The sequence below is a fragment of the Cygnus atratus genome, chromosome 2 (assembly GCF_013377495.2).
Source record: "Cygnus atratus isolate AKBS03 ecotype Queensland, Australia chromosome 2, CAtr_DNAZoo_HiC_assembly, whole genome shotgun sequence".
Lineage (NCBI taxonomy): Eukaryota > Metazoa > Chordata > Aves > Anseriformes > Anatidae > Cygnus > Cygnus atratus.
In genome coordinates, this window is record NC_066363.1 from 22,574,430 (window position 1) to 22,602,120 (window position 27,691).

The 27,691-nt window shown below is 41.9% G+C and overlaps 1 protein-coding gene across 2 annotated transcripts in view; it reads left to right on the forward strand.

Moving 5' to 3' along the window:
- Window positions 1-2,553: 2,553 nt before the first annotated feature.
- NMT2 (N-myristoyltransferase 2) overlaps window positions 2,554-27,691 on the forward strand; it is a 28,763-nt gene continuing 3,625 nt past the window's right edge. The window contains exons 1-9 of one of the 2 annotated variants that reach the window (XM_035545462.2): window positions 2,554-2,716; window positions 10,583-10,718; window positions 16,234-16,378; window positions 18,847-18,965; window positions 19,070-19,161; window positions 19,268-19,384; window positions 20,077-20,247; window positions 22,158-22,266; window positions 25,935-26,105. In XM_035545462.2, the coding sequence (XP_035401355.1) occupies window positions 2,607-2,716; window positions 10,583-10,718; window positions 16,234-16,378; window positions 18,847-18,965; window positions 19,070-19,161; window positions 19,268-19,384; window positions 20,077-20,247; window positions 22,158-22,266; window positions 25,935-26,105 (1,170 nt within the window). In that variant the 5' untranslated portion in view covers window positions 2,554-2,606. The remainder of the gene's footprint in view (window positions 2,717-10,582; window positions 10,719-16,233; window positions 16,379-18,846; window positions 18,966-19,069; window positions 19,162-19,267; window positions 19,385-20,076; window positions 20,248-22,157; window positions 22,267-25,934; window positions 26,106-27,691) is intronic. The other variant, XM_050709044.1, reaches the window with a different exon arrangement.

Sequence of the window (27,691 nt, forward strand, 5' to 3'; positions counted from 1 at the left end):
CCTTCTAATGGGTGACAGCAAGTGAGAGCAACAGAGAGATTCATATCACCTCTTTTATCTGCATACTGCCAAGAGTCAGAATCCAGGCTTCCTAAGTGTCTCCAATAGCCTCCTACATTTTTTTTCCTTTAACTACTCCATCCTTCTCAATGAAGTGAGGAAAATTGTGGTAAAGAACAGAAGATGTTAAAACCACAGTTTCTCCAACATGGTGATTCACTGTAGCTGTTTAGTCACTGACATACTGTTCTTCACTTTCTCCTACACATTATTAGGAGGGGAAAACTCATTAGTAATCACTGGGTTAAGTTCTCTCCATGCTATGGGGCAGCTGTTCACCACAATTGGTTTTTGTTATAGAAACATATTTGGAATTGTGCTTCTGAGATTTCCTTTCTCTCCTATACAGTACAACTGACTGAAGATAAAACGTTTACTTCTAAAGGTCATTTCAAAGTGTGGTAATGTGGTAGACAGATTTCCTCTCTGAACTACAGTGCTGGCTTGACTCTGAGATATCATACTTTGCTGAGTGTACTTACAGACTCCATCAGATTTGCAGTAGTTGAGGGTAGGCCACCTACGTATAATATTTTTCTCTCTAACTTTGCTCATGTGGAAGATCACCACCACCTTATCAATTTAACCATATTCAGGAACTACTGCTGTTTTTAAGATGCATGTGCTACGTCAGTTTATTTTCTTTGGGATTTGCTGGTTGAATATTTTCTAGCCTTATTGATTTAGTACCCTTGAATTTTTCAGTCACTGCTGCTAGTATTTGAATACCGTCAAGATAGAAAATGCCTGTCAGGTGATGGAAGTCTAACATAGATTGCAGTCACTGGTGATTTGAATGTGGTAATGAGACATCTGAATTTAGCGTGATAGATCACACATCTGCTGCTGAATTACCCATTCAGAATTGTCGCTCCCTCTGTCCTCACACAACAAAGCAAAAGGAACACCCACAAGTCCACCTGTTGTTGGAAACAAATACTCAGTGATTATCAGATAGCACCGAGGCAGCACTTTCTCTGCAACTGACTACTGTGTGACACAGGTAAGAACACGGGAGGTTAGGAGGCACCTTTATAGATGGAGTACAGCTGACAGAATGACCCGGGCCTTTGGTTTCTTTTACCATTACATGATCTGCTTTTGACTGTGAGAATTTTCTGTGTTTGAATTACAAGTTCCCATGGCAACTTGCATATTGTATAGGACCAAGTGCAATGGGGCAGAGAGGCCCAGAAATGGTGCTCGATATGCACAGATTCAGAGATTGACTGAGAAGGCGCAGCTGCCGGGACCTCTAGCTGTCGTCTGCTAGGCCAATGAGATCTTTTATTTAACATGTCATCTGCAATATCTGATAGAGCACAACATTGCACCATCTTAAATCGAAATGGCAAAAATGAAGTAGTATCTTCCCCACATTAAATGACTTTCAAGAGGGTGGCAGAGATAAGGAGAAATTACAACTGGCCCATATTATTCTTAGGTTTTAATGTACTCTTTGGCAGACTGCCAAACCAAGCACTCAGAAATTCTGAACTTCATCCAGAATTCTTGATCCAACCCTATAAATCACAAGAGTTCAAATAATTAATGTGAGATCCTATTTATTTGTTTTCCTAGTTTCAAGTTGTTAAGATTCCAACTGCAATTTTCCTAGCATAGAGTTTGTAGAAGAGAAGAGTCTTGGAAAATTACTTAAGAAATGTGACTTTTGCAAATAGACACCCGGGACTGGGAGCAGCCTCCTGTGCCTGTGAAAAACTGACACCGCTCCATGATAAAATCATCACAGTTTTGGCCTCTGCAGTTTCTGCTGTGAAGCTATTCCCAGAACCTTGCTGTTTGAGGCGTGAAACCTCTTAATATCCAGCCTGAACTACTCGTGCTGGGTTTACGCCAGCGTGTTCCCCTGCCAGTGCTGTCCTTGACCGTCAGCAGTGACAAGATCGCAGACTGGATGGGCTTCAGAAAAACACCAAGTGCTGCAAGACATGATGGCAACAGCTGCAGGGGGGGCAAGCCACGCTGGTACCTACCAGCAGTAAAATATTAGTTGGAAATGAGGAGACGTTTCTTCTCAGAAAGAGCAGTCAGGCATTGGGACGGGTTGCCCGGGGAGGTGGTGGAGTCACCGTCCCTGTGGGTGTTTAAGGGGTGGTTGGACGTGGTGCTTAGGTACATGGTTTAGCGGGTGACATTGGTGGTAGGGGGATGATTGGACCAGAAGATCTTGGAAGTCTTTCCAAGCTTAACGATTCAAGGACTGTAAGAAATGGGGTGTTGGCAGAAGGTATCCCCCTGCCTCTGAGGCCTGCCGGCCGCCTCCAGCCCCATTCTCCTGTCAGACCCCGTCCCGACAGAGCCAGGCAAAGCCGCCCAGCACCCGGGGGGCTCCGGGGCCCGGACCGATGCCTCCTACGAGGCAGGCACAGGGCGGCTGGGCCCCCCCAGCCCCGGCGGCCCCCGCCTCGCTGCGGAGCACGGGGAGGACGGCAGCTAGGGGGAGCTCGGCCGGGCCGCCTCCTCCGTGCGCCCCGGTTCCTTTCATAGGCTCCCCGCCTCCTCCCCTCCCTCCTTCCCCCGTGATGGCGGAGGACAGCGAGTCTGCGGCCAGCCAGCAGAGCCTGGAGCTGGATGACCAGGACACCTGCGGCATAGACGGCGACAATGAGGAGGAGGCCGAGCACGCCAAGGGGTAGGGGCGCGCCGGGGGGCGGCCGGGCACAGCTCGCCCCGCCGAGGGCTGCGCGGCGGCGGCCACGGGGGCTGCCTCCCTCCCTCCTTCCCTCCTTCTTTCCCTCCCGGCTGTTGTTTACTGCGATTTTTCAGGATTTCGGGGCTGTGCGTTGGGGCCTGGGGGTCTTTAGGAGGCACCCCCGGCTCGGCCGCGGAGCCCCAGGGCGAAACGTGCGCTGCAGCCCCGCGTCTGCCCCGGCCCGGGGCCCTGCCGGGCACCCCGCCACACTGCCTCCGGGTCGGTGGGTGGGTGGGTGGACGGACGGACGGACGGACGGATGGATGCATGGACACCTCTCCTCCTCCTCCTCAGCTCTCCATTGTCCCAAGCGGAACGCCGGCGGCGGGGGGCACAGCGTGTGCCGCACCGGAGCGGAGCCGACGCCGCCGGGCCCGTTGCGGCCCCGTCTCCCTGCAGCGGGCCGGGCCTGTGCCCGCTGCCCGGGGACCGGGCGCAGCTCCCGGCCGGGTGGCTCCGTCTGGACACACCGTGTATCTGGCACTGCTGCAGCTCGGGGCTACGGGGAAGGGAACGTATATTAAAAATTGGTTTCGTTTCAATGCGCTTTCCCCCCTTTTTGGGGGGTTAGAAAACACGGTGGTGAAGGAAAGGCTTTGTTGTCTCGACTAGGAGTGGCTGGAGTAACCCAAAATAGGTTAATTTATACGCCGCTACACAAATACCTTCCTCATGAATTTCTGATTCATTTGGTTGAGAGCGTTTCTGTAGGTGATTGATGTATGAAGATGTAAGCTGTTTGTCGTCTCCTGCCCCTAGGATTTGCTTGGCAACAGGCAACGCTGCATCTTAAATGTGGCAGGAAAATCCCAGAGACTTGGGGGACTGACTTCTGTAAAAGGCAGGAAAAGGAAAACTTCGTGCCCGCCACTCTGTCGGCACGTTCACGGCACACACGTGAAAATATTTGAAAAAAAATAATTACACAAATAGAATCCTTGAATATTAAAATGGAGCAAAATAGCGTTTAATTGTCTCAGTGCTTTTGTTATATTTGTTTGCATGAATGCGCTACGGTCGATGATTCCCAAATACATAAAAGTAACACCAGTAAGAGCAGAGGATGATTATTCATCGCTCTTCGCAGACGAAGACGTGCCAGGCCAGACTGTTAGCTGGGTAATGGCTGTCTAGGATTCATTCCCATTTCATTCCTACTGCAGTTTCTCCTTCTGTCAGCTCTGGTGACTGAGCTGTAGTTGCCCTGTGCAGCGTAGCCGGTCTGTGGCCCTGTGCTCTGGGCGGCGGGTGCAGAAGCAGCGCCCAGGCAGCGGCCGTGGAACAAAGAATTGCGTTCCTGCGTGCTCTCGGGCTGCTGCTGCGCTTGGACTGGGGTCTCGCTGAGCTTTGTGGGACACCTGGAGCTGCAGACTGTATGCTGCTCTCTGCAAAGCTTGTTTTTATTGAAAGTGCTAAACGTGTTTTAATGAGTGTTTCAAAGAAGCTGCTTTATTCTCCTTTGAATTAGGAAGTGAATGCTTCCAAGTAATACAAAATTTGATGACATTAGTGGCAGACCTTTGCAGTAGAGAAAAGCCTCCAAGTATTAGTTTTCTCTAATGTTTTTGATGCATGAAGTCTAATATTGACTTCTGAATTACTGTATTTTGTTTTCTTGTGTAGTCTGTGAGAATTTTGTTTGCTACAATTTGTCTGCAGGCTGAAGTATTCAAACAAATTCCATCAAAGGAAAAGACAAGTCTTACACTCCAGCAAACAAAACACTATCTTAAGTCCTACTCTCAATCAGGGGAAACTAACCCATAGTAATAGGAGCCTATATTAGTACCCTTTTTCTCCCTGTTATAGTATCTTCATTTTGGAGGTGGCTTTAAAGTTTGCTTTGAGTTTTTAGATTAGGTTTTATACACTTAAGCAATTTATAAGCAGTCTTACAACTCAAAACTGTGACTGTGCCAACTGGCTTGCTAAATTCTGAATGGTCTCCATTCATGCTGATCAATATTTAATCTTGCGCTATCTTTACCTGTGCTTTTTTATAAGGAGGTAGAGTATGTGTTGTGTGTCAGTCTCTAACAGGATTGCTTTGTCGATGAAGTTACTTCCAAACTGTTTCTTAATGCGTCCTTCTAATACTGAACACAGTAAATGTGGTAAGTATCTATATATATATGTATGACTTTTTTTGTTTTGGTGCTTGAGCACTGATTGTCTGCAGCAGCAAATACCAGCTTATAACTCTCGACTGTGCAAATGTCTTTGTCCTCTGTTTCTGGTCCTGTTTTTTAGATGCAGGATTATGTATGTTGTGTGACTCATATTGCTGTTCTCCTGTCTGCAGTTTGCTCTTGCCTGATGCATTATGCTGTACTTGTTCTGTTTCATAATAAAGTGTTTACAAAATAGCTTAGTGTGTATGTAGAAAAATAAGTACTTATTGCACCCGAACCTATCCTGCTGAGCCTGGTTTTGTAAGGCTTTTCCATTCATTCTAAGTAGCTCCTTCTGCTCTGTGGCAGAAAGGCTTTGGGCAGAGAATATTTAGTAAACAGATGAGGAAAAAGTGTGACCTTTAAACAATTCTTCCCCCTGCTCCCAGTGATTTACTTTGAATGTGTTAGTAGCGTACTCCATTGCAACTTTCTAAACAGCCCTACTTTTATATATATATATATATATATATATATACACGTCTAATATATTTTTAAGGTACTGGAGGCAGTGCTCAGTTTTAACATGCTAGATTGAAATCTTGGAGTGCAGCCTTACAAACTTGAAGGAGGAGGCAGGGGAAACACGCAAAGCTTTGGGGAATATCTGCTGGGTTTGCTTTTAAGACACCGCTACTAGATTTTCATGCTGAAGAAGCTTGCGTTTCCAAGTACTGGAGTAGACGCGAAGGAAGTCTTAGTCCAGAAAGGCTGTTAGTAATACTAGTTTTAACAGTGAAATTTGAAGGATATATAATAAGCTTTTGGGGTCGGGACCTTCTTATTCTTTCAAAATGCTGGTGACCTAATACAGGGGTCTGAAAGCCCTTTGCATCTAAGCCTCCATTTTCTGTATGAACCAAGGGCAGCCCTACTATAAATAATACCACATTGAAATTTGTTGGAGTCTTGCCCAAATACATGAGATATGCTTTTTATGATCAAGAAGATCTATATAGCACCTTCAGAAATGTAGTTTTGCAACCTCACTTACTCATAGAGAGACAAAATATACCGTGAAGGAAAGAGAAACCCTAACCATGCAGTCCTAGGCCTTTGCAACTTAAAAATAAACATCAGAAATACGTGTTGGGTTTTGAATTAGAGAAATTGCTAACTTAAAATTGCCCCTCCGTGTAATTTAAAACAGATGTTGACATTACAGAAAAGCTATTTCTGCTAAAGCAGTATTTGGTGTCCAAAAAGACAATTAAAATAACACTGAAAGATCTGCAGGGGAAAGATGGCCCCAGATCAGAAAGGAGGGAGCTGAGGCAGTGTGGCCACCTGGGCAGCGTACCTCTGAGGCTCTCCCAATTCTTCCGTGTGAGCTTTCCATACTTGTGTTCAGGGCTCCACACAGGTTGTATCTCGGCCTGTGCACACTCCTCAGATGCAGTAGTATCCCCATTTTTCAGTTTTAAAAAAAAAAAAAAAGGCACATATTGGGAGAGGCGAAAGTCTTTTTTCACATTTATGCAAAACACCAGATGTGTGTACATAAGTGGAAAGGTATGTGGGTGGGATCACGGGCTTATATTTGTAACTTGCAGACAAGATCATCAAAATGTGGGCCTGAGTAACTTTCTGAAAGATGTACCCACGGCCTGTTTCTGTGGCGGGGTTAAACCTTTTAATCTTTTTGGGACAGAGGGAGGTCTCCTGACTCTTCTTCTGCTTCAGCTGCAGATTGATTTTCACGTTACTTCCCGTGCGGGCCTCACTGCTTTCTTATTCATCAGAATGACAAAATCGTCATCGTGGATGCAGTTAAAAATACCCAAGTCCGCGTCCGTACTTAGGTACGCCTCAGCGTGTGGGCTCGGCCTCCTGTCAGTAAAATGCTCCTGGTAGGAGCGCGTCTCTGCGAGGCTGACAGATTTCCCCCGGGCCTACTGCCGAACGTTTCTCTCAGTATAACCAGCTGTGGTCTGCGTGGCAGGCTGGGCTGGGGCAGGTGTGTTCATCTGTATGAAAATGTGTGTTTCCTGGCCTGGCAGCTCGAGATAGCATCACGGGGAGTTGCGTGTCCTCTTCCTCCTTCCCCTGCGAGGTGCCCCTTGTCCCAGCAGACCTGCACCGCTTCGGTGCTGGCGGGCTGGTTAACAACACGATTTCATGCTTGAAGGTCAGCTTTCATCAAGCTGCGAAAGTAATTTTTTCTAGCCTCTAAGAGTGAGATGTATTTCGTGTCAGATAGGTGTATACGAACTGACAAGAACTCAGATCTTAGTCAGCACGGAAGAATGTTTAATTAAAAGAAAAGCTTTAATAGGAGTCTTTGCTACTAATCTTGTTACCTTTGCATCTCCTTTGTGCCATCACGCCCGGCACAATTACTAAATATTGAGCAACAAACTTCCTCCCTTCCCAGCCATGCTCCCGGTTTTAAAACCTTTCGGTTCTTTTCAAGGCGGAGTGTGAGATGGAGCAAAAATACTGAGAACTTTCAATTTTGCTTTTGCCCTAATTCGCTTGGTGTCTCTGGTTGTAATTTGTGTTGGACAAGCCTGTTTGCTCAGTCGGAGTTTCTGCGCTGCCAGATCTCAGCTGCAGGCGTGCCCAAAGAGCTGAAGGACGAATGGATCTCCCTTTCAATGCGCTTTTCACTTTCTGTGGACTATAACAGCAATAAAGGACTGACATGAGCAGCAGACTGCCTATGAATAATTGCTCTGAACAGTCCCTGGGTACCCTGTCAGGCAGAAGATGTAGGTGTTTATTTTGTAAGAGACGGTGTGGAAGCTCCAAAACTGAAGGTCGTAAGCTGAGGTCTGGGGTTTGGGAAGGTACGTGGTGTAGAAATGGTCAGGGAAAGACAAGGGGGGAGGTTATTCAAGGAAGTTTCAAACACACTTACTTAATTTGCTTTTATTTATTTCACATCTGGAGTCTCGAATAAAAAAAAATAAAAAATGCCTGTTTGCTCTCCGCAACTTCAACTAGATTTAAAAACATGAGTAGTAAATACCATTCATCTTTTATAACAATTTAGTCCTGTCTTCTCTCTCTTAGCTAAAAAATGTGCATTTCTATATGAAAAAGGCCTTGAGCTGGTCGAAGAACAAACTAAGATGATCCTGGTAAAAGTACAGTTTAACTGGGGATAACATCATTTCAGCTTGGCAAAGCTGCTTTTTCTCCGTAGCTGCCAGATTTTGTATTTATTTATTTTTTTAGTACAGTCATTCGTTATTGAACCAAACTAAACAAGGCATTGACCCCCAGGTAATCCCAGGGAGCAGAATTCCCCTGGCAGTGTGAGCAGGGCTGGCTCCTGCAGAACGAGGAGCAGCGTTTGCAGCAGCTCGTCCCAGCACTGCTGCCCTGGCACTGAGTCCGATGTGGATCCATCCCCCTGGGCACACGCAGCTGGTGACAACATCTCTGCAGCGCACGGGAGATGGTGGAGGGAAAGGCAAAAGTTTATGGACAGTTCAAGAAAACTAAGTGGTATCCCAGTAAATGAATTTTAATAAAGGTGAAATCACTTTCTCCAGTATTTTTGTTTCAGTTTTGCCAGAGGTGATGAAGTCCTGGAAAAGTTAGGTTTTGTGCAATTATTTTGTATATATATGTATATAGACACACACACACACACACACATATATATATATATATATACACACACACACACACACACACACATATATATACATTCTTTTATTTTTTTTTTACTGTCTCATATTTATAACCTCTTGTCAGACATCTGGGTCTGTTCTTTGTTTAAATTCTGCAGAAGTGTCAGCTTGGTATACGGGCCTTCAAATAGATTAAAATTTGATTATTTCAAACTGAGACTTTAGAAGCTGTTAACAGTCATCTACGTGTTAAAGCAGTACTGCCATCGTACAACAGGCAGCTTTCTGTCTGCCTCACTTAGACAACTCAACCTTTTGTTTCTGCAGAGTGAATACTCCAGATTTTCTTTTCTCCCCTGTGTGTTTGGTCTACTACCACACTGTTGTCTTTTGAGTAGCTCCTTGGGTCCGATCCCAGAAGGTCCCGAATTTATAACTCTTACCTCTGCGGGAGCATGACTTAATCTGATGTGTTATCTTCTTGTCAGGGTTGATCTTTCTTAGAGAACAGTAATGATGCCACAAAATGGGTCTTTGTTTAGTTAAATGCTTGATTAATTGCAGGCTTTTGGCTTCCAGGTTGGAAATTTGGTTATTTTCTTACTGGCTTTGGCGCTGACTAGGTATAGATGCCAAGACACGGGGCACTGTAGTCGTGAAAGCGAGCGTGTCGTGGCTAAAAAACCACAGCCCTTGCAAGCGTGTCGATCTTAATAACCTTGCTATGTTATTCTTTCTTTTGTTTTGCCAGTGCCATTTCAAAATTAAAATAAGCGATGTTTTGTTTCTTTGACTTTTTTTTTTCTTTTCCACTGCAAAAATGTCCAGGCCCCCCAGGCCCTAACATCTGCCCTAACATCGTGCTGTGTGCACGGTGGCTGGGCACTAAGCCTCTTGAGGAGGACTCGGTGTGTTAACTGAGTCATTCCGTCTGTGTTTGCCGTCCGTCTGAGAGCTGCCAACACCTCCCACACTTTGCAAATTCTAATCTAATCTTGATTCCATATCTTGATTATTTGCTAAATTAGAATCTCTTAAAGAAAAAAAGGAGTTTCATTATCAGTAGCCCAAATATGTCAGAACCTACAAGTGCGGTGTACACTTGTTTTTTTTTTTTTTTTTTTTTCTTTGAGGTTGACACCATTGTACTGATCATTTTAAAGTACAAATGTTTGGATCACTTTGTGGTGTTTCTTACAGAGATTTCACACAAGACTTTCATCACTACTTAAATTAGAAATAAAATTCCCTGAAAGCAGAACAAGAAGAATCCAATCAAAACCAGATTCAGATGTCCGTGATGGTTGAGCATCAAGGAGAATAAATATCAGGCTGTTAATAGTTACTGAATTCGTGAGGAAGTTGCTTCCCTTGGTTCCTACACTTTCTTGAGGTTTACCTTCAAGCTCAGTTGAATTTTTGTTTCTAAATGCCTTCTCTCTGGGAAATTGCACCCCAACTCGGAGCAGACTGTGTGGGGAATGGGGCAGCTGGTGTTTACGGTCACAGAGGCATGGATTTTCTACCTGTCCTTACACTGTGAAACTTAAACAAGTGATCACTTTTGGAAGTGTAAGGGAATTCTTACTCTGCTGTATACAGCACCATAATGCGCCTTTCTTGATTGAAGTCTTTGGCCCCATTTTTTGTGCAAAATGGTTCTTGCTAAATACCACACCTCATTAGGCTGATGAGCCTCCTGCCTTATATATGGGAATGGCCATTTCTTGTTTGAGCTGAGTAGTAACATCAAGGAGAGCGTTGGCTATTACAGTATATCACAATTTCATACCATTGTGTCAAAATGTCTGGTTGTGCAGGGCTCTGACTGTAAAACAACTTAGAAGGCACTTGCAGGAAGCATTTTGTCAGTGCACTCTCAGTTCCCCCCCCTCCCACACCCCCCTTCTTCCTTTGCCCTGCCTTTTCTTCAGATTCAAGCTGCTGTTAGATTTTTCACATAACACTGCTGGTTTTTCCATATTTAGTCTTTATGAATTTTAAGCTTGGTGGTATTGATTTTTCTCACTGCACATTCTCTGAATTTCTGGCAGAAGTCCTGGAGGGGATTTGGGAGCAAAGAAGAAGAAAAAGAAACAGAAGAGAAAAAAGGAGAAACCAAATTCTGGAGGCACCAAATCAGATTCTGCATCTGACTCCCAGGAGATTAAAATTCAGCAGCCTTCAAAAGTGAGAGCCTTGTTCTGTTTCAGTTTGTGCGTGCTTTCCGTTTTGATTTTAATTTGTGTGTTGTTTTTTGTCAAAGTGAGTTGGAAGTGCTACCGTAACATGTGTCTGAATTAGGCAACTCTGTCCTGAATAGAGGCAGAAGCAAGGTGTAAGTCCTGGTGTTGGCCAACTCTCTGAAGTTAGCTGGAGAGTCCTTGTAACCACAGCATTCTGTAACAGCAGTTTGAATTCAGGCTTTGTAGCAGAGAGCCTTAATCTGCAGTGGTAATGCTTTTAAGTGTAGGCTGTGTTTGATGAATCGCCTTTAGTTTAGCCACCACCTAGCATGGCTTAGTGCAGTTTCACTTGTAGAGCATGATGCTATTTCATGGCAAGCATCAGCAGGAGGAGGGAAGGGCAAATAAGTAAGGGCAACTGTATTCTACGTACGCCAGTTTCTAGCATTTTAAACACACACACACACACACACACACACACACACACACACATACATAAAATCCAATGCCCAGTCAAACCCACATTTGACACACGTTAGGGAAATTCTTATCTGAGGTGTACCAGCTTTGTTAACCAGGCTCACTTGGGCAAACAAGCAACATGTCTTCTTACATAAAATGCAGTAATATTTATCGTGGAGATACAGGCTGAAGAATCTTTTTGCCATCTGAAATGCCTCTGCTGTAAGTAAGAATGTAAATTGCATAAGGGGATGTGCAGCCTTTGTGGGCTTTGCGTGCTTTTGACTACCAGGTTCAAACTAAACGGTGAGTAATATGCCCCGATGGCTTTTTTAACATACAGCTTTTATCTCCAGAGAAATCTGAGCCTGAGAACAGAGCTTATAACATGGTGATAGGAAAGTTCATGGACCACTGAGCATGTTGAAGTAGTTATGTTTGCTTTATCAGATTAATGTGGAGAAAGTTATGCTGTTGTACCAGTAGTGCTATTAATCCTGCAAGACTTGTCAAGTACATTGGTGTTACCAACTAATTTTCAGAAAGCAGTTGTGTTCTGTTTTGTTAACATACTGATAGGTTTTGTGTTGTCCCTCTGGATCTTCTCTGTGTCACACCCATTACTTTGAATGGGCACGCTTGCCCCGGGGGACATTTTGAAATACATGGAGATCTCACATGCTTTCTGATCTCACTACGCATTTTGATATTGTTTTTCTGTAAAGTACACGGCATGAATTGCTAATGCAAGGTTATTTGCAAGCAACAGGCAAGTAACATCGCACTCTTTTATAGTTGGAGCGAGGTCAGTTTTAATACTAAGATACAGTACATTTTTGCAGTATCTTGGGAGTTCCTTGATTCCCTGCTGACCAAATTTGTTGTTACCTCTAACTGCGTTAAAAGGAAGCTACTTCACGGTTTTGATTTCATGTGCAAGACTTTAGTTGTCAGCGCCTTGCAGTCTTGCACACCATTTCTCTAGCATGTACTGCATTTTGCAAGCGTGGAAACTTATCCTTGTTCTAAGTTGCATACTTAGAGTGGTGCATTGAGTGAGTATTTTACTAGCACAAGTTTAGCCAGTTTGTTAGCGATGTTAGTTTTCTCTTCTACAGGCATGCAGGGGATGCTTTACGTCTTTCAGGCTGTAGGCAACTAAGCTGTTCTACTGTCCTTACACGGCTTCTTCTTTTCTGTAGTTGCAAACACACCAGCACTGATTTGTTTCCCACTTCATTCAGTGTTCCAGGTGTACACACTGATTAGTAGACACGTTTCTCTGTCTTGGACGACTTTTCTGTTTTAGGTTTTTGTAGACTGCTGATCTGCATCGGTGTGTAGAAGTATATCTGTTTTCTGCACTACTCTAGTGATATTTAGATTTTTGTTCCTTGTACTACGTGAAGTGTGGGGAAAAAAACATTTAGCGTTTGCTTGCAGTTGGCTGAAAGGAGGGGTACAAAATATTTCAGAGGAAAGTGACATTGTACACTTTGTCTCTAGGAGAATATATGCAGGATCATCAGGTAATACTCAGTGGGGCTTCTGAACTCACTGAAAATGATTTTGAGGTGAGCCGAGTTTGTAAACTGGTGTCCCAGTCAGCAGATGAGAAAAACAGAACAGTGAGTCTCCTTTTCTTCTCCCTCTCTCATTTATGATACTGGGCTTTTTTTACACTGGCATGAGTGTAACTACAGCGATAAATGCTTGTTAGCATTGTGAGCTTCAGGTGACCTTCACCGCCCATCCCACAAGACCTTTTGAGCTCTCCCCTCATTACAAGCCTCAGGGATGTAGATTTCCCACATTGGCACAAATAAACTTGCCAGATCTCTGATACTAAGAGTAATTATTGTAGTCACCAGTGGCCTGCACAATATATAGTCATAAAATAACTTTGCTTGGAAGGGACCTCAGGAGTTCTGTAGACCAGCCTTCTGCTTTGATTAGATCCAATTAGATCAGGTTGCTCAGGCCTAGATGGGTTTGTTAGGTCTCCGAGGCTGGAGACTCCACAACCTCTGTGGGCCAGCTATTCCAGTGTTTGATCACTCTCGTGGTTAAAATAACAACAAATCCTTATATCTAAACGGAACTTTCTCTTTTTCAACTTGTGTCCATTGTTTCTTGTTCTATCATTATGCCACTTCAGAAAGTCTTGGCTCAATCTTCTTTACATCCTCCCATTAGGCAGCAATAAGATCTTTCCTGCTCCTTCAGTATTTGTTCAGCCACCTTTTTCATGCTGAACAAAGCAGGGGCTCAAAGCTTCTCCTCGTGTGCTGTGCGCTTCAGCCCCCTAACCATCTTGGCGGCCTTCCATTGAATTCACTCCACTATGTCAATAGTTTTCCTGTAATGGGGAACCCAAAGCTGTGTGGTGTGATCTGAGGGTGACAGATACAGGGGAGGACTAGCTGGCCGGTCTCGCTGGTACAACCGAGCGTGCAGCTGACTTTCTTCGCTGTGAGGGCAGACCGTTGGCTCATGTTCAGTTCTGCCCACCAGGGCCTCCCAAGTTCTCCTCAGCAAAGCTGTGTCCTGGCAAGTCAGCGCTGCCCTCTGCCATTGCACGGGCTTTTTACGCTCCAGATGCAGGACTTTGCATTTGACTTTTTAAACTTCATGAAGTTCTTGCCTTCCGCCTGTTGAGGTTGCTTGGAATGGCAGCTCTGGAGGCCAGCACATCAACCATTCTTCCCAGCTAGGTACCACCTGTGAGCTTGCAGAGGAAGCTCTCCATGCACATCGTAAACAGGATTGACCCTTGAGTTCTCAAAGTCCTCTTGAAGATGTGTGATATTTCCCTTCTTCCAGTCATAAGAAACGTCCACCAATTGCTTTAACCTTTCAAGCTTGATAAAGAGTGGCAGTAACATCAGTTGGCACACTCAGCACCCTCAGATGCATCCCGCCTATTCTTAACAGCTTGCGCACATCCGTTTTGCTGAGTGGTCCCTAACTCTCCCTTCTGCTGTGGGGAATGGCAGCCTCAAAGGCTCTGCCACAAGGCAAACCTCAGCCCTGTTGCACAACAGTGCCTTACAGGGGATTCTTGTGCTGCGAGGATTTTTTTCCTTTACACTGGAATAAACAAAATCGTGACTCTCTTTCATTCACGTTGAAGTTCATGTAGGTATTTCTTGCTTTCCATTGAAAGAGACCAAAAGGGTTTCCTCTCAACTTCTCAAGAAACTTCTCTTAAAAAAAAAAAACACCACTCTGTTCTAAGATCCAAGTTACAGTGATATAGGTTACTTTTCTCAAGAAGCTGAGAGGAAAGGGGATTTCTCCAGATGTCCCTAACCATGTCACGTTCAGTACCAAAACGTGAACTTTTACTTTACATTTGTGAGTAAGATCCTTTTAGAACTTAATATCTTTTGTAGATCTTCTGGTTTCTTCTTAATGTAGAAACAAATATTAGAGTTTAAGAAAAAAAACATCCAAAACACAAAATAATTAGTAGTATGTCAAGAAAAATAAATCTTGCTGCCTTACTGATACGAGTTCAGAATTTATCTAGCAGCATTAGAAGTGTTTGTATCAGGCCAGTGGGTAACAGGCAAATCGATTTTTAGTTGAGAAAAGTATCCAAAGTCACTATAACTTGGATCTTAGAGTGTTTTCTTTATGCTGCAATAGCAGTGATCTAGTGTGCTGAACTACTTGAAAGTGTGTAGATATGTTAGTTCACAACTACTCAATGATGGATGTTTAATGCATGCTCGCATGTCAAATTTAGCTGTATTTAAATTAGTGAAAGAAATTGCATTATGTTTAGAGAGTACAAGTATTTATTAAAAATAGAAAATGATGGCCTGATCGAGCTACAGGCAGGGAGTCACTCCGTCTGTGACTGAGGACACTGAAGGCAGCTGCCCATCCAAATGAAGCTTTAATGACATTATTACATGTGGCTTATGGTGGATTTTCAACACACAAATCCTAGACAGAAAGCGAAATACTGAAGCAGTGATCCGTTGATACTCAGCAAAAAATAAATAAAAATATCTGGCTTGAAATCTCTGTCCAGAAATACTTAACATTTTCCGATCCATTTGAGACTATTCCATCAAGTATATTTATTCCACTGCAAAGTCTGGGAAAACCTGAGTATAAGCATGCTGTTAGCATGCCTCAGAACAGGACTTACCACTTGGGAGATGTTTTTTAAATGAGTGACAGGGAAGGATGAAGGGAGTGAGAGAGAAATAACCCTTACATTTAGAAGTCTATTACCATGATTCCTCTGCAATTTCATACGCAGGTAGAATTCTCATTCCAGTTGTACTGAGTCAGAATGCTCAAAAGTAAGGATTTAGGAGCTTAGTTCAGAAACGTTTAGCCTGAGGTTTTATGCTTTTCAGATAACTTCTCCAGAAAGATTATTCTACCTTTAAATAGAAGGTTGGTTTATTTTAAGTCTGCTTCCATAAATTAAAGTCTTTTGCTGTGAGTGTTGGCATGGTTGGCGTTAATGGGAAGATGGTTAATTCTTATATATCGTACAATACAGTATGCTACCCAGGATAAAATTTGTGAGTTAATAGAAGGTATATACAATATAACTAAGGTTAAAAAGTGGATATTTGCAGCAACATCATAACCAAAATATTGAGCCATACTGAATTTAAGTAAAGTTTTACAGTGTATATATAAAGTACATCTTCAAATATCTGTGTAGTGTATTAGGATTGTTAGATACCTAAGCTGATCTGCTTTATGCTGTTTATTCTATTTTACCATTGGGAGGGGAATTTAAAAAGCATTTTATTATTATATGGGTACCCTGCCTTAATGCTGCAGTATTTGTATTGTAAACACTGAAGTTTGATGGTTAAATGCAAATACCACTAAAAGCTGTTAAGGATTTTGTGAAGCTGTCTGTTTCCCACCTATCCTTCTGTCCTGCTGCTGAAGATTATACTGAAGCTAACTGTGATGAGAAGAGAATGTGGAAGAATACGTAAGAATAAACTAAATGAACACATTTGTTCAGCTTGTTCAAAGTAAACATACCCAATAAGCTTCCTCTTCTGTTTGTGCAGAATCCAGCCATTCCAATGCAGAAACTTCAAGACATCCAGAGAGCGATGGAGCTGCTCTCTGCATGCCAAGGTCCTGCAAAGAACATTGATGAGGCTACCAAACGTAAATACCAGTTTTGGGATACGCAACCTGTACCTAAACTTAGTAAGTTGAACGGGGCCTGAGCATGCGATCGTACTGATCACTAACAGAACTTGTACCTGCTGTGTGGCACCTTCTCTAAAACGGGTATTAAGTTGAACTGCATGCAGTAGGGTTCCTTAATCTTTTGTGTTGTTTATATGGAATTCCTGATTTCTCTAGGAGAGTGCTTGCCCCTAAAGAAATATGCAACAGAACACAGTGTTAATGAATCTTATCCTGATTTTCTCTATTAAAATGGGAAATGCTGTTGCATTAGCATTCTTTTATATATTTTAGGTCTGAACTCTCGAACAGCAGAACATGAAAGTCTTTTCCACTTCAGGGAAGATAAGAAATCAGTCAAGTGGTGATGAGAGTAAACTTTGCTTTTCTCTGATTTTTTTTTTCTGTAGATATATTTGCTTTTACAGAGGTAGTGACTCTCCTGATGCAGGTTACAGTGTTTTCCTGCAGCTTTAAATGGATAAAGGCACCTCTCTCACGCATGACAATTTTTACTGCTCTTTGTTCACCTGTTTCTTCCACAATGTACACTACACTACCTTGAAGGCATACGTTCTGCATCCCTTCTTTGTTCTTGGTGCCAAGTGAGATTGTGATGTGACCTCTCCTTGCCTTTAACTTTGGGAGGAGTTTGTCAGATCACTTCTTCTGTACTGATCTGATCTCCTGTTTACACCTAGTGGGTAAATCGTAGTCTGTACTGGAGAAGACAGCTGCTGGCTCTTGTTTCTTCCAGTTTTCTACACCACCTTCTTCCCTCTTCACTATCTCTAAGTTAAGCTGTTCTAGCTCTGCAGTGCCCAACCCCCTGAGTTTGGGGACCCACAAATAAAACTGTCTCAGCACAGAAGCTGTCAGCCACAGAACAGCTGTCTGTTCTGTTCTGAAGGTTTGTCTCCATGGCATTGGAGACTGGTGTAGAATAAGCAGAAATAAGGTAAAGTATAAAGCACAGGAGCACTCTGCTCTCTATCTCCACAGGCAACATTTCAAATTAATCCATTTCTGTAGCTTAATCCACAGTGATCATATTTCCCCTGACTTCCTTGCACGGAGAAGTCCAGAGCAGCATCCCTGCTGCAATGCTTTCCACTAGATTGAACTGACCTGCCCTGGTTCTGCTCTGGACAGACATCTCTCTAAACTAATGATAGTAATTGTGACAGTAGTCTTGCCTTGCTAGAAGAGCCTAGCCAAAAAAAAGTTGATGCATAAATCAAGAAATACTCCTGCCATAACAAAGTTTTTTTCAGAGCCAGTTCAAGTGTGTGCACAACATTTCCAGGGCTTCAGTTCAGGGTGGTCATTGTATCCTGAAGCAGCTCTCTAGAGATGAGTCTATCCCTTGCCAGCCTAAAAGGACCAAGAGATTGGTTCTAAAAATGGTTGGTTAGGGCTCTTCAGTGGAAATACACTTTGCAGTTGGCTGGCAGAGGTTCTGTTCAGCGGTCTTTGTGAATTGCTTCTTGATTTTTGTTGTTGAATCTTTTGTTTTTTTTTTAATTATTTTAGTTGCTGAATGAGCATAATGAGAAGACTTCACTCTTTGACATACTGGATATGTTCAGGTGGAAAAAATCTGTTGATACAAGAAGTAGCTGTAGTGGTCTTTGCATTCAGAATCTGTCTGCCTTATAGTTAAGGTTGTTAGCAATAGATCCTTTGGTATCTAATATTAGGTCAAGTCTGCCATGTAGTGGCAGTAGCACTTGGGTGGTTGATACTTCCAGAATTTGTGTAATGATGACCTTCCAAACTGGACAGTGGGCCATAACTGTTTGTCAGGACTGGGCATCGCTTGGGATAAGTACGTACTGTGTTTGGCAGGTGCTGCTCCAAGGAAGAAGAGCAGTTTCTGTTTACAGCTAGTTGTTATATACTGAATCGCTAGAGTTGTAAATTAAGGGAAGAGGAGAAAGCACACTTTCATGTATGATTTCAGGAATAAATTTAATATTTCTCCAGCATCCCTTAAAAGCCCTGCCTTTGCTGTGTTGCTGCTCCTGAGTAGTACTGTTGAGCTCGGGTCTGTTCAAGTCAGCTGAAAACAGGATCCAAGCCATAGTCTGTTAGCTGTCGGTACAACACATTTCTCTTGATGAGACCGGGGATTTCATAGCTGGTTAAGTGCTGTGCATGTGCTGATAAATTGGCACCCTGTGTTATGAAATACTGGGCATCAGTTGAGGTAGAGAAGTTCTGTACCTGGCTACAGATATTCTGATGAAGTAGTACTTAGTCTGAATGCAATCTTTAAGAACTGAGAAGTAACGTAAGCTAATAATACAATTTTTTAAGGATTTTTAAAAGCTTCATGTTCCTGTCACATAATTCTGAGAAAAGATATGATGTGAGTTAAATACAGTTTTTGAGAACTGATTGGGAAGCTAGCAGTTTAACTATTTTTTGTTTCTTTCTTTCTTTGTTTCTTTTTCTCCCCTCTTGCTTTCCTCCTTCCCGAAAAGATGAAGTTATAACTTCACATGGTGCAATCGAACCAGATAAGGACAATGTCCGTCTAGAGCCATATTCTTTGCCACAGGGTTTTATGTGGGACACGTTGGATCTTAGCAATGCTGAAGTTGTAAGTAAAACAATTTTATATGTACCTTAAAGTCACTGAAGTATATTCTCACTGATGTGTGTGGATAAATCTTTTGATTTTTTTCTTCCTACGTGTGTTTTCAGCTAAAGGAATTATACACACTGTTAAATGAGAATTACGTAGAAGATGATGATAATATGTTTAGGTTTGATTATTCACCTGAATTTCTTCTGTGGTGAGTAGAAAGTTCCATATTCTGTTCTGGCTTGAGTGTAAAGAAGATTGTTTTTATTACATCTTCTTAGGCAGTAATTTGTAATTATTTCTGTCATCAATTCTAGGGCGCTACGTCCTCCGGGCTGGTTACCCCAATGGCACTGTGGTGTTAGAGTGTCTTCAAACAAAAAACTGGTAGGATTCATAAGTGCCATCCCTGCAAATATTCGTATTTATGACAGGTAAAATGCACCATTACTTCTTTTATTTGTAAAAGAATAACACCATGAAACAAAGCTTAAAATGGCATCCATTGCCGTGGAGAACTTGCAGAGAGAAAGAGGCTCACTGACCATAGAGAGAGAGAAAAATTTTTTACATATAGCAGAGATTTTTAATTGGGGTTGTGGGGTCTTTTTTTGGTTTGTTTGTTTGCTTATTTTCCAAAAGCTTGTGGCATCCTTACAGTGAAAACGAGCAATAAATATTTAAGGAATTTTCTTACTGATGGATGATACAGATGAATTTTCTATGCCATTTTATTTATTTAAAGGGTACCTAGTCAGCTGACCCTCCTTGGCCAGATAGTCATATGCTGACAATCGTGAAGTATTATGATACCACTTAGCATGTTCTTGGATGTCTTTCAGGATCTTAGGTAATTGGTTAAGTCTTGATAAAGCTCTGAAAGCGGAGTATCACTAACACCTTAGACACTGCTTGTATATTGTATGGTTTGCCACCAATGTCACAGTATCATAGATTAGTATTTGCTGCAGATGTAGTTTGTCACAGGCTGATATATTTTTACCTCGAGTCCTTCTGTTACAACGTGGAAAACTTAAATTATGCATTTAAAAATATGCAATATGCAGGGGCAGTTGTTTGTTACTGGTTTTTTATTTTTTTTTCCACTATTTAATCTCTTTTTTAGTGTGAAGAAAATGGTAGAAATCAATTTTCTCTGTGTCCATAAGAAACTGAGATCTAAACGGGTAGCACCTGTACTGATTCGGGAAATAACCAGAAGAGTAAACCTGGAAGGAATTTTTCAGGCTGTTTACACTGCTGGAGTGGTACTCCCCAAACCTGTGGCTACTTGCAGGTAACCTAGGTGATGTTCATAATAACGTTGGTTCCCGTAGCAGTCATTTTTAAGAGCATTCTGTGTAATTGGCTATTGTGGTGGTTTCACAACGGTAGGTAGCTCAGCTCCGCCACGCTACCCTCTTGTTCCCCCTCCTCAAAAGGACAAGGGGAGAAAATATGATTTAAAAAGCTTGTGGGTTGAGATGAGGACAGGGAGATCGCTCACCAATTATTGTTGTGGGCAAAAGACTCAGCACAAGGGAGATTAATGTAACTTATGGCTTACTGGTAGCAGACTAGAGCAGTGAGAACCGAAGGCAAACTGAAAATACCTTTTCTTCCACCCACCCTCTTCTCTCCACGGGCTGCAGCTCCGGCCCGGGGCCTGCTCCTGCGGGGGCTCTCCATCGGCCGCAGCCTCCTCCAGGCCACATCCACCTGCTCCACCGGGGGCTCCTCCACGGGCTGCAGCGTGGAGATCTGCTCCATGTGGGACCCATGGGCAGCAGGGGGACAGCCTGCTCCACCAGGGGCCTCTCCACAGGCCGCAGGGGAACTTCTGCTGCGTGCCTGGAGCGCCTCCTGCCCTCCTTCTGCACTGGCCTTGGGGTCTCAAGGGCTGGTTCTTGCTCCTGTCTTCCAGCTGCTGTTGCACAGCAGTTTTTTTTTTCCTTTCTTAAATCTGCTCTCACGGAGGTGCAACCAACATTGCTCACTGGCTCAGCTTTAGCCAGTGGCAGGTCCTTTTTGGAGCTCTGGCCCTTATCTAGCATGGGGCAGCTTCTGGGCTCCTCTAATAAAGGCCACCACTGCAGCTCCTCAGTACCAAAACCTTGCCACATGAACCACTTATAAGAGCATAAAATTAAAAGAAATCAAATGCTGTGGAGTTGAATCTAACCTAAAAGCCCAAGTGCATGTGAGGTTTCCTTGGTTTCTTTTTTTCCCTCAGTGCCTTGGATAAAACATCTTCTCAGACTAAAATCTAATTTTGGGTTTGTTTATTGTACCTCAAATAGATTAATAGACACCTCTGTTGACCTTCTGGTGGAAGCCATGCTAGCAATGGCAGCATTGTATACCTGTGTTTTTCAAGTGGCCTGCTTCCCAGCTGGGATGCTTCCCTGTTGACCTGGTTGCTTGCCAAAGATGGCAGAGAGTTTCTGGGAATTGTATGATTTTCTTTTTTGAAGTGCTTTCGTCTTTCCTGGAGAAAGGAGGACTTGATCGGCATTTGATAAAGATGGGAAGACTGTCATGTGAAAAGAGTTGTATGTAACAAAGTATAATTTCATTTGCTTGGAGTGGATTTTATTTGTGCAGGGAGGAGTTCAGTTTCAGCAGCATCCTTCTGAAAACAGAGTGCTCATTTATGAACCTTTTGATTTGAAATGATTTATGAGCCTTTTGATTTGAAATTGTGTTTGTATGTAGCAACACCAAAGATCCTACAAGTTTCTGTAGGTAAGGACGGATAAAAAGCCATGCTGTGCTAAAGTAACCAGGGATGTGCTGTTGCACAATGATCTCCTAGAAGAGGCCCTTCAACAAGCTACTTAGAGACACAAGCAGAGAGGGATCTGTCTGTTAAGAAAATAAATGTCATGATGTAAGTATGGTGAGATTGTCAGGGCTGTGGCAGGTACTGAAATGTTTAGCCCTGTGTTTACTTGTTCCATAATTTGCTTGGATCCAAAATACAGTGATTGTAGGCTTGTTTAAAAGCTATTGCTTAAATGTAGCTTTCCCTTTTTTAGTTTGTTTTGTTTTTGGTGGGGTTTGTTTGCTCAAGCCTCTTACAGACATTGGTACAGGCTTGCTAGGAAACAAATCCAGAGAGGAGGAGCAGTGCAAGAAATTAAAGAAATGGATACAAGTAAATCTGACACTTAAAACACTACCTAATCTCATGAATTTTATTTCCAGGTATTGGCATCGGTCACTGAATCCCAGAAAATTGGTGGAGGTGAAATTTTCACATTTGAGTAGAAACATGACTCTACAAAGAACAATGAAGCTCTACAGACTTCCTGATGTAAGCAGTTTGTCTTCTAGAGAATCCCCACAGTTATTGTGAGGCTCGAAATAACCTTCCATCTGTTTCTGACAGCGCAGGCTTTGGTGTGGAAAGGCAGGCAGTGTATGCAGGGCATAGGAAAATCCGGTCTTTTTCACCAACCAGAAATAAGGGCCACACTAGACAGAAGAGACTATTGCTGGAAGTGTGGGTTTGTGTATAGAGAAAATATAAATGGCTCAAAAGCCTTTAGAAAAGTAAATAAATTCAGAAACCTTGACTTCATTAATGTGTGAGATCGAGGTGAAGATGCATAAGATTATTCTAAGTGTGATTAATCTGACAGAAAATTACTGGAGTAGAAAATTAACAGCTCATGTCTTAAAATTCTTGGAAAAGTCTGTTCAAAAGTTGGTTGAGTACAGTGGAATTGGTTGATTTTTCTTTTTTTCTTCAAGCTTTTTCTTGTATGTCAGAGAACATTGTTCTTCTGCAATGAGTAGGCTCAGCAAAAGCTGCCTCAGAATGTTGTGTACTGTTATTTGCATGGTCAGGCCAAAAAAAATGTTCTGGCATAGCAAGGTTAGTTAAAAATATTTTTTCCATATTTGCAGCTAATAGCTAGGCTGGCTAAAAGCCTTAGGATGCATTTCCTTGACAGGGCAAGACACTGTAAGTAGTCTGAGGTGCACTATCAAAAAATCTCATTGCTGTAACAGGCTATAGAAGGTAGTCTAAGCTATATGATTGAAAGCAATTTCTTTGCTTGTAAATGCAGCCTTTCTCTTTGGAGGGATTGCAGGCTGTCCTTTGGACCAGTGCCACATCAGTAAACCTTTTTGTGTAAACAAACCCTCCCTTTGGGCTAAAAAAAAAAAAAATACTTTTTTTTTTTTTTTTATAATGTACTTTGTAATGGTTTATCTGACTTTGGGGAATTATTTCTGTTGGTTATACTTAACGTGATGCTGCAGGCTTTGTTGTTTCTGGTACATCTGAGTAACACTTTAAGCACTCCTTAGTGTAAAGCCCCTGCCATGTCTTGCTCTCAACATCTGCTGTCAGTGAGACTTGTTTCCTGTGCTGCCTGCGTGCTCCCTGTGCCTGCACATACAGCTTCTCCCTTGTGTGCAAGGCAGCAGTTTTCAGAGCTTAAGCATTAATAACCAAATTAATTAGGTTTTAATCTTGGAGAACTAAATATAGGTTTCATCAAATCTGAAGACATTTTTAAAAATCCAGTGGACAATTTCAAATATAGGCTTCACTGGCAAGTCCGGTACTGTTTCTCAGGGAAACAATGCAGGACAGGAATAATTTAAAGAATAGGATAAGGATCTTACTTACGGAACAAAAAAGTGTAACTACAGAGAGTCATTAGAAACCAGAGCAGTTGTACCTTGATCATCTTCCTTTAGCGTAAACCCCAAATTGCAACAGAAAAACAAATTATGGAAAACTAAGAATACGCTATTATTCAGAAAATACAGCTCTTATATATTATAGAGAGATGTCCAAATAGAAAATAGGTGCTTTGAAAATCAACTTTAAAACAAGTGCCTTAGGACTCTGTGCGCCTCAGTTGTTTACACCTTTGTTTATTTTTAGATGGGCCTTGGGAGATTCTTCCATGGAAAATAAAGATATAATCTTTTTGCTAATGTCTTCTGTTTAGTTTTTGTGCTTTAATTTTTTTGGAGTTCCTTTTTCAGTGGAAAGGTTTAAGTGCTTTTGTGAATATTTATCCTCGGTTTTAGGCTGTTATTAGTTATGTCAGACAAACTGGTTCGTTCAGGCCAAACTGTCCTAAAACAAAAGCTATTTGAATTCTTTACCACCGCCTTAATATCCCTCAGCACCAAACACTGTTTCTGGCATTCTGACCTCTTTTCATAGAGTCCTTGGAATATCATTGCCACTGGGAGCTCATCTCCCTTTAAGAGGAATTAATCTTAATCATGCAAACAGTATGAACTGAATAGGTTTTCAGAAATAATAAAGGAAGTGCAGTAATTACGTTAGTAAAATATCACCCTCGCTGAAGGCTGTGTTTCTGTATGTATCTATAGATATATTAGTTTAAAAAAAATGTGGGGAGGGTTTAAGTCTTTAATCTCTTGAACAGTGAGGGGGATAAAATTTGGATGGGTTTAGAATAAGGGCAGGAACGTGGTGTCTTTGTATGTCTTTTCCTGACTGAGCTTCTGAGCTAGGATACTCAGATGGGTACGTGCCCTGTGCAGCTTGGTGTGTGGAGTGGAGAAACAAAATTTAGCCCAGTTCTGTGCACTCTTCTTCACTTCTGGGACTACAAATAATCATTTAGGTGTGGCCATTCTGAGTGTTGCTGGGGAATAAAGATGTTCCAGCCCAGCTGCTTTTCCTCCTTTTGTGCTCCTGTATATAGCTGTAGAAGAGAGAGGAAGGTTCGAAGGGAACAAATTAATGTTTCATATTGTCATTCGTAGGGAGGTTATGAACAAAATTCAGCATAGGAAGAGTCATGCTGGCAAATCAAGTGAATACCCTTAAGGATTCAGGGCATTTAAAATACTAGAAGATGTGCTGTTGTGGATCCAAACCGTAGTCCCAGGCTGTGCAGGAAAGGAGGAAAATTAGACCCAGCACACGGAGGTGGCAAAATGTGCCTTGATTTTTCATCTGGCAGCTGAATTCCAGTGTGTGTGAATAAAGACCTCCCCCAGAATATCTCCCATGGAGCAGGGCATAATCAGTTACACTAATTTCAGGCTTCCAGTAATCAAGCCACTACCTGGCTGCTCTTGCAATTGACTTTGCTGTGATTAATGTGGTACATGCCCAAGTATGTGGCTCAGATGAAGCAGGTTAAATGAGCTCTGAAAGAAAATGAGCCTTCTCTCCCTCCAAGGAAATACTCAGGAAAGCTAATAAAAATTGGGCAGAAAACTTTAGCCACCTCTGTTTGTTTAAACCTTAATTTCATAGTATTGGAAAGCTTTTTTTTTTTTTCCCCTCTTCTGATGTTTACAGTCAAGTGAACTGCAGTATTTGTTGAAATACAGTAACTTTTATAATTTCAGAAAGCTTGAAGTTACGAGGAGCTTTCTTGTTAGCATAACTGCAGTTGAGTCTGTATAGAAACTTGAGTTGGCAAGTGAGTTTGCAAGCATTAAGAACAGGTGGAATTTTGTGTTAAAAGATTTCTAATTAAACATTATCAGTTGACTTTGGTTTATAGCTTGACTAATTTTTGTAAACTTGAATTAGAAGTGTTCTTGTCTTCAGATTAGCTTCTGATATGCAAATTGCTTTGTTTTGTTTCTGTATGTGGGCTCTAGGTAGCTTAGAAGAAGGTAAGTAGTAAAGACTGACCTGCAAAAAAAAAAAAAAAAAAAAAAGAATACAAAATGTATGAAGTCTAGGCTGTTGGCAGTAGCATCTCCTTCTCTGGAGAAATGAAGTTGTTTCAATAATGGAATATAAAGATTGAAGTGCCCCAGACTGTCTCAATAATTAGAAGAGGGGGAATTCTGATTGAAAGCAGTTTGTAAAATAGTGTAATGAATTAGGTGGCTGGGGTAAAGTAGGCTAATAATGAATGCATTATAGCAAGTGGAATGACTCTGCAACCTATTTCCAGCCCTTGCTGTGTGTGCAATTTTCCTTTCAACATCTTAACGTTTATTTTTCTTTGTTACAATAAGGCCACAAAGACTTCAGGTTTGAGACCAATGGAACAAAAAGATACTAAAGCAGTACAAGAATTAATCAACACTTACTTGAAGCAGTTTAATCTTGCTCCTGTAATGGATGAAGAAGAGGTGGCCCACTGGTTCCTGCCTCGGGATCATATTATTGACACTTTTGTAGTAGAGGTAAAGCACTCTCTAACTACCTCAGGAATGTAAACATGAATGCCATTTGTGAAAGTTCACATCAGCATCAAGTTTATAAAATGCTGACAGAATGAAAAACATGCTGTAGTTGGGATTTGCTGTCACGATTCCAAATTTTGTTCTTTGTATTGCATTCTCGTAGTGAGAAAATGCTTGTTCGGATGTGATAAACTGCAGCTCTCTTATAACAGGATATTTTACAGAAGAATTTTCAAATCTCAAAATAGCACTGTCTTGTAAGGTTCTTTGCTGTAATATTTCCATGTTTTAAAAACAATCTTCCCACACCTTGCATGTCCCCCCTGCTCACCTTTGCTTCTCTGGAGATGTGACATGGTAGTAAGTAACGGTCTTCAAATCTGCTTTTCTAAAAACAAACAAACAAAAAAAATTGAACGACTGATGAAAGGATTTGATTTGAATTCAGTATCATTCCCTAAGCTGTTGGATAAGTTTCTGCCAAATTCTTTAAAAACAGTTTTTAGGGGCACCTGCTAGTTTGTGGGAATTGTGTGTTGTTTTTTTTATTATAGTCTGATTCAGTAAAATATTTTTTTCTACTTCCTCTGCAGTGGACCTAATGTACAATGGAATCTTCCATAGTCTAACTTAATTTATTGCCTCTCTCCTTCCCACCTTCCCCTTCTTTTCCCCAGCTGGAAAAAGAAAGTTGGGGTTGGTTTTTGTCTCCTGTGAATTCAAGCCCAGCAGCCTACAGAAGAGTCTACAAGCACCAGAATTGAGCTGAGGGGTGGGACAATTTCATTTTGACAGCACCATTGTAACTGAACAAGACAGCGCCTACTTGTTTGTTTTACATAGTCTCAAGCTAATTTTTGCTCTACCACATGTAGGTTTGTTAGTGCTTAAAGCCTTTTTAATATTTATGTGACTTGGAGAAATTACTGACAATTTTTTAAACCTTTTTTGTAGTGTGCAGAGCTAAAACATTTGTTTTGCAAGAAGTTCAAAATTTTGATTCCACACATCACCTTATATTATTAGACCCAATTCCTGCATTTAATATTTTCATCGTCCTTAGTGAATTTAGTGAGTGACTTAGTAACTTTTTTTTACTTGTTGTTACTTCATCTCTACTATAGAACCTACACCTACTCCAAGACAATTGCTTTTTTGCATGTGATGTGTTCAGTTCTTTTATTTTTTACTGTATAAGTACTATCAACTTATCCATCTGAGGCCCTTCATTGGGCTCAAAAGAGTGAGCACAAGAACAAGGAAAAAAAGTATTTGTGTTGCCTTGTCGTCTTGGAGGGATCATGAGACCAAATCAGAATGGGAAGAGTGAAAATCTGGGTAGCTTTTTTGTGCTCAGCATGTCAGCCATAACCAATGTGATAACTGCTTCCCTTAGGAAAGTTTCTGTAGATTTTTGTATAAGTACCATTTTTGATGATTACTGGTCTTATTAGAATTTCAGTGTTACTTAGTACCGTTGTCTGGCAAATGGATTGGGTTTGTTGATAAATAATCACCAGAGCTGATCTAAATATGCTTTGTATACAAGCAGAGTGGTTTTTTTCTATTTTTAGAAAGGTGAGAAA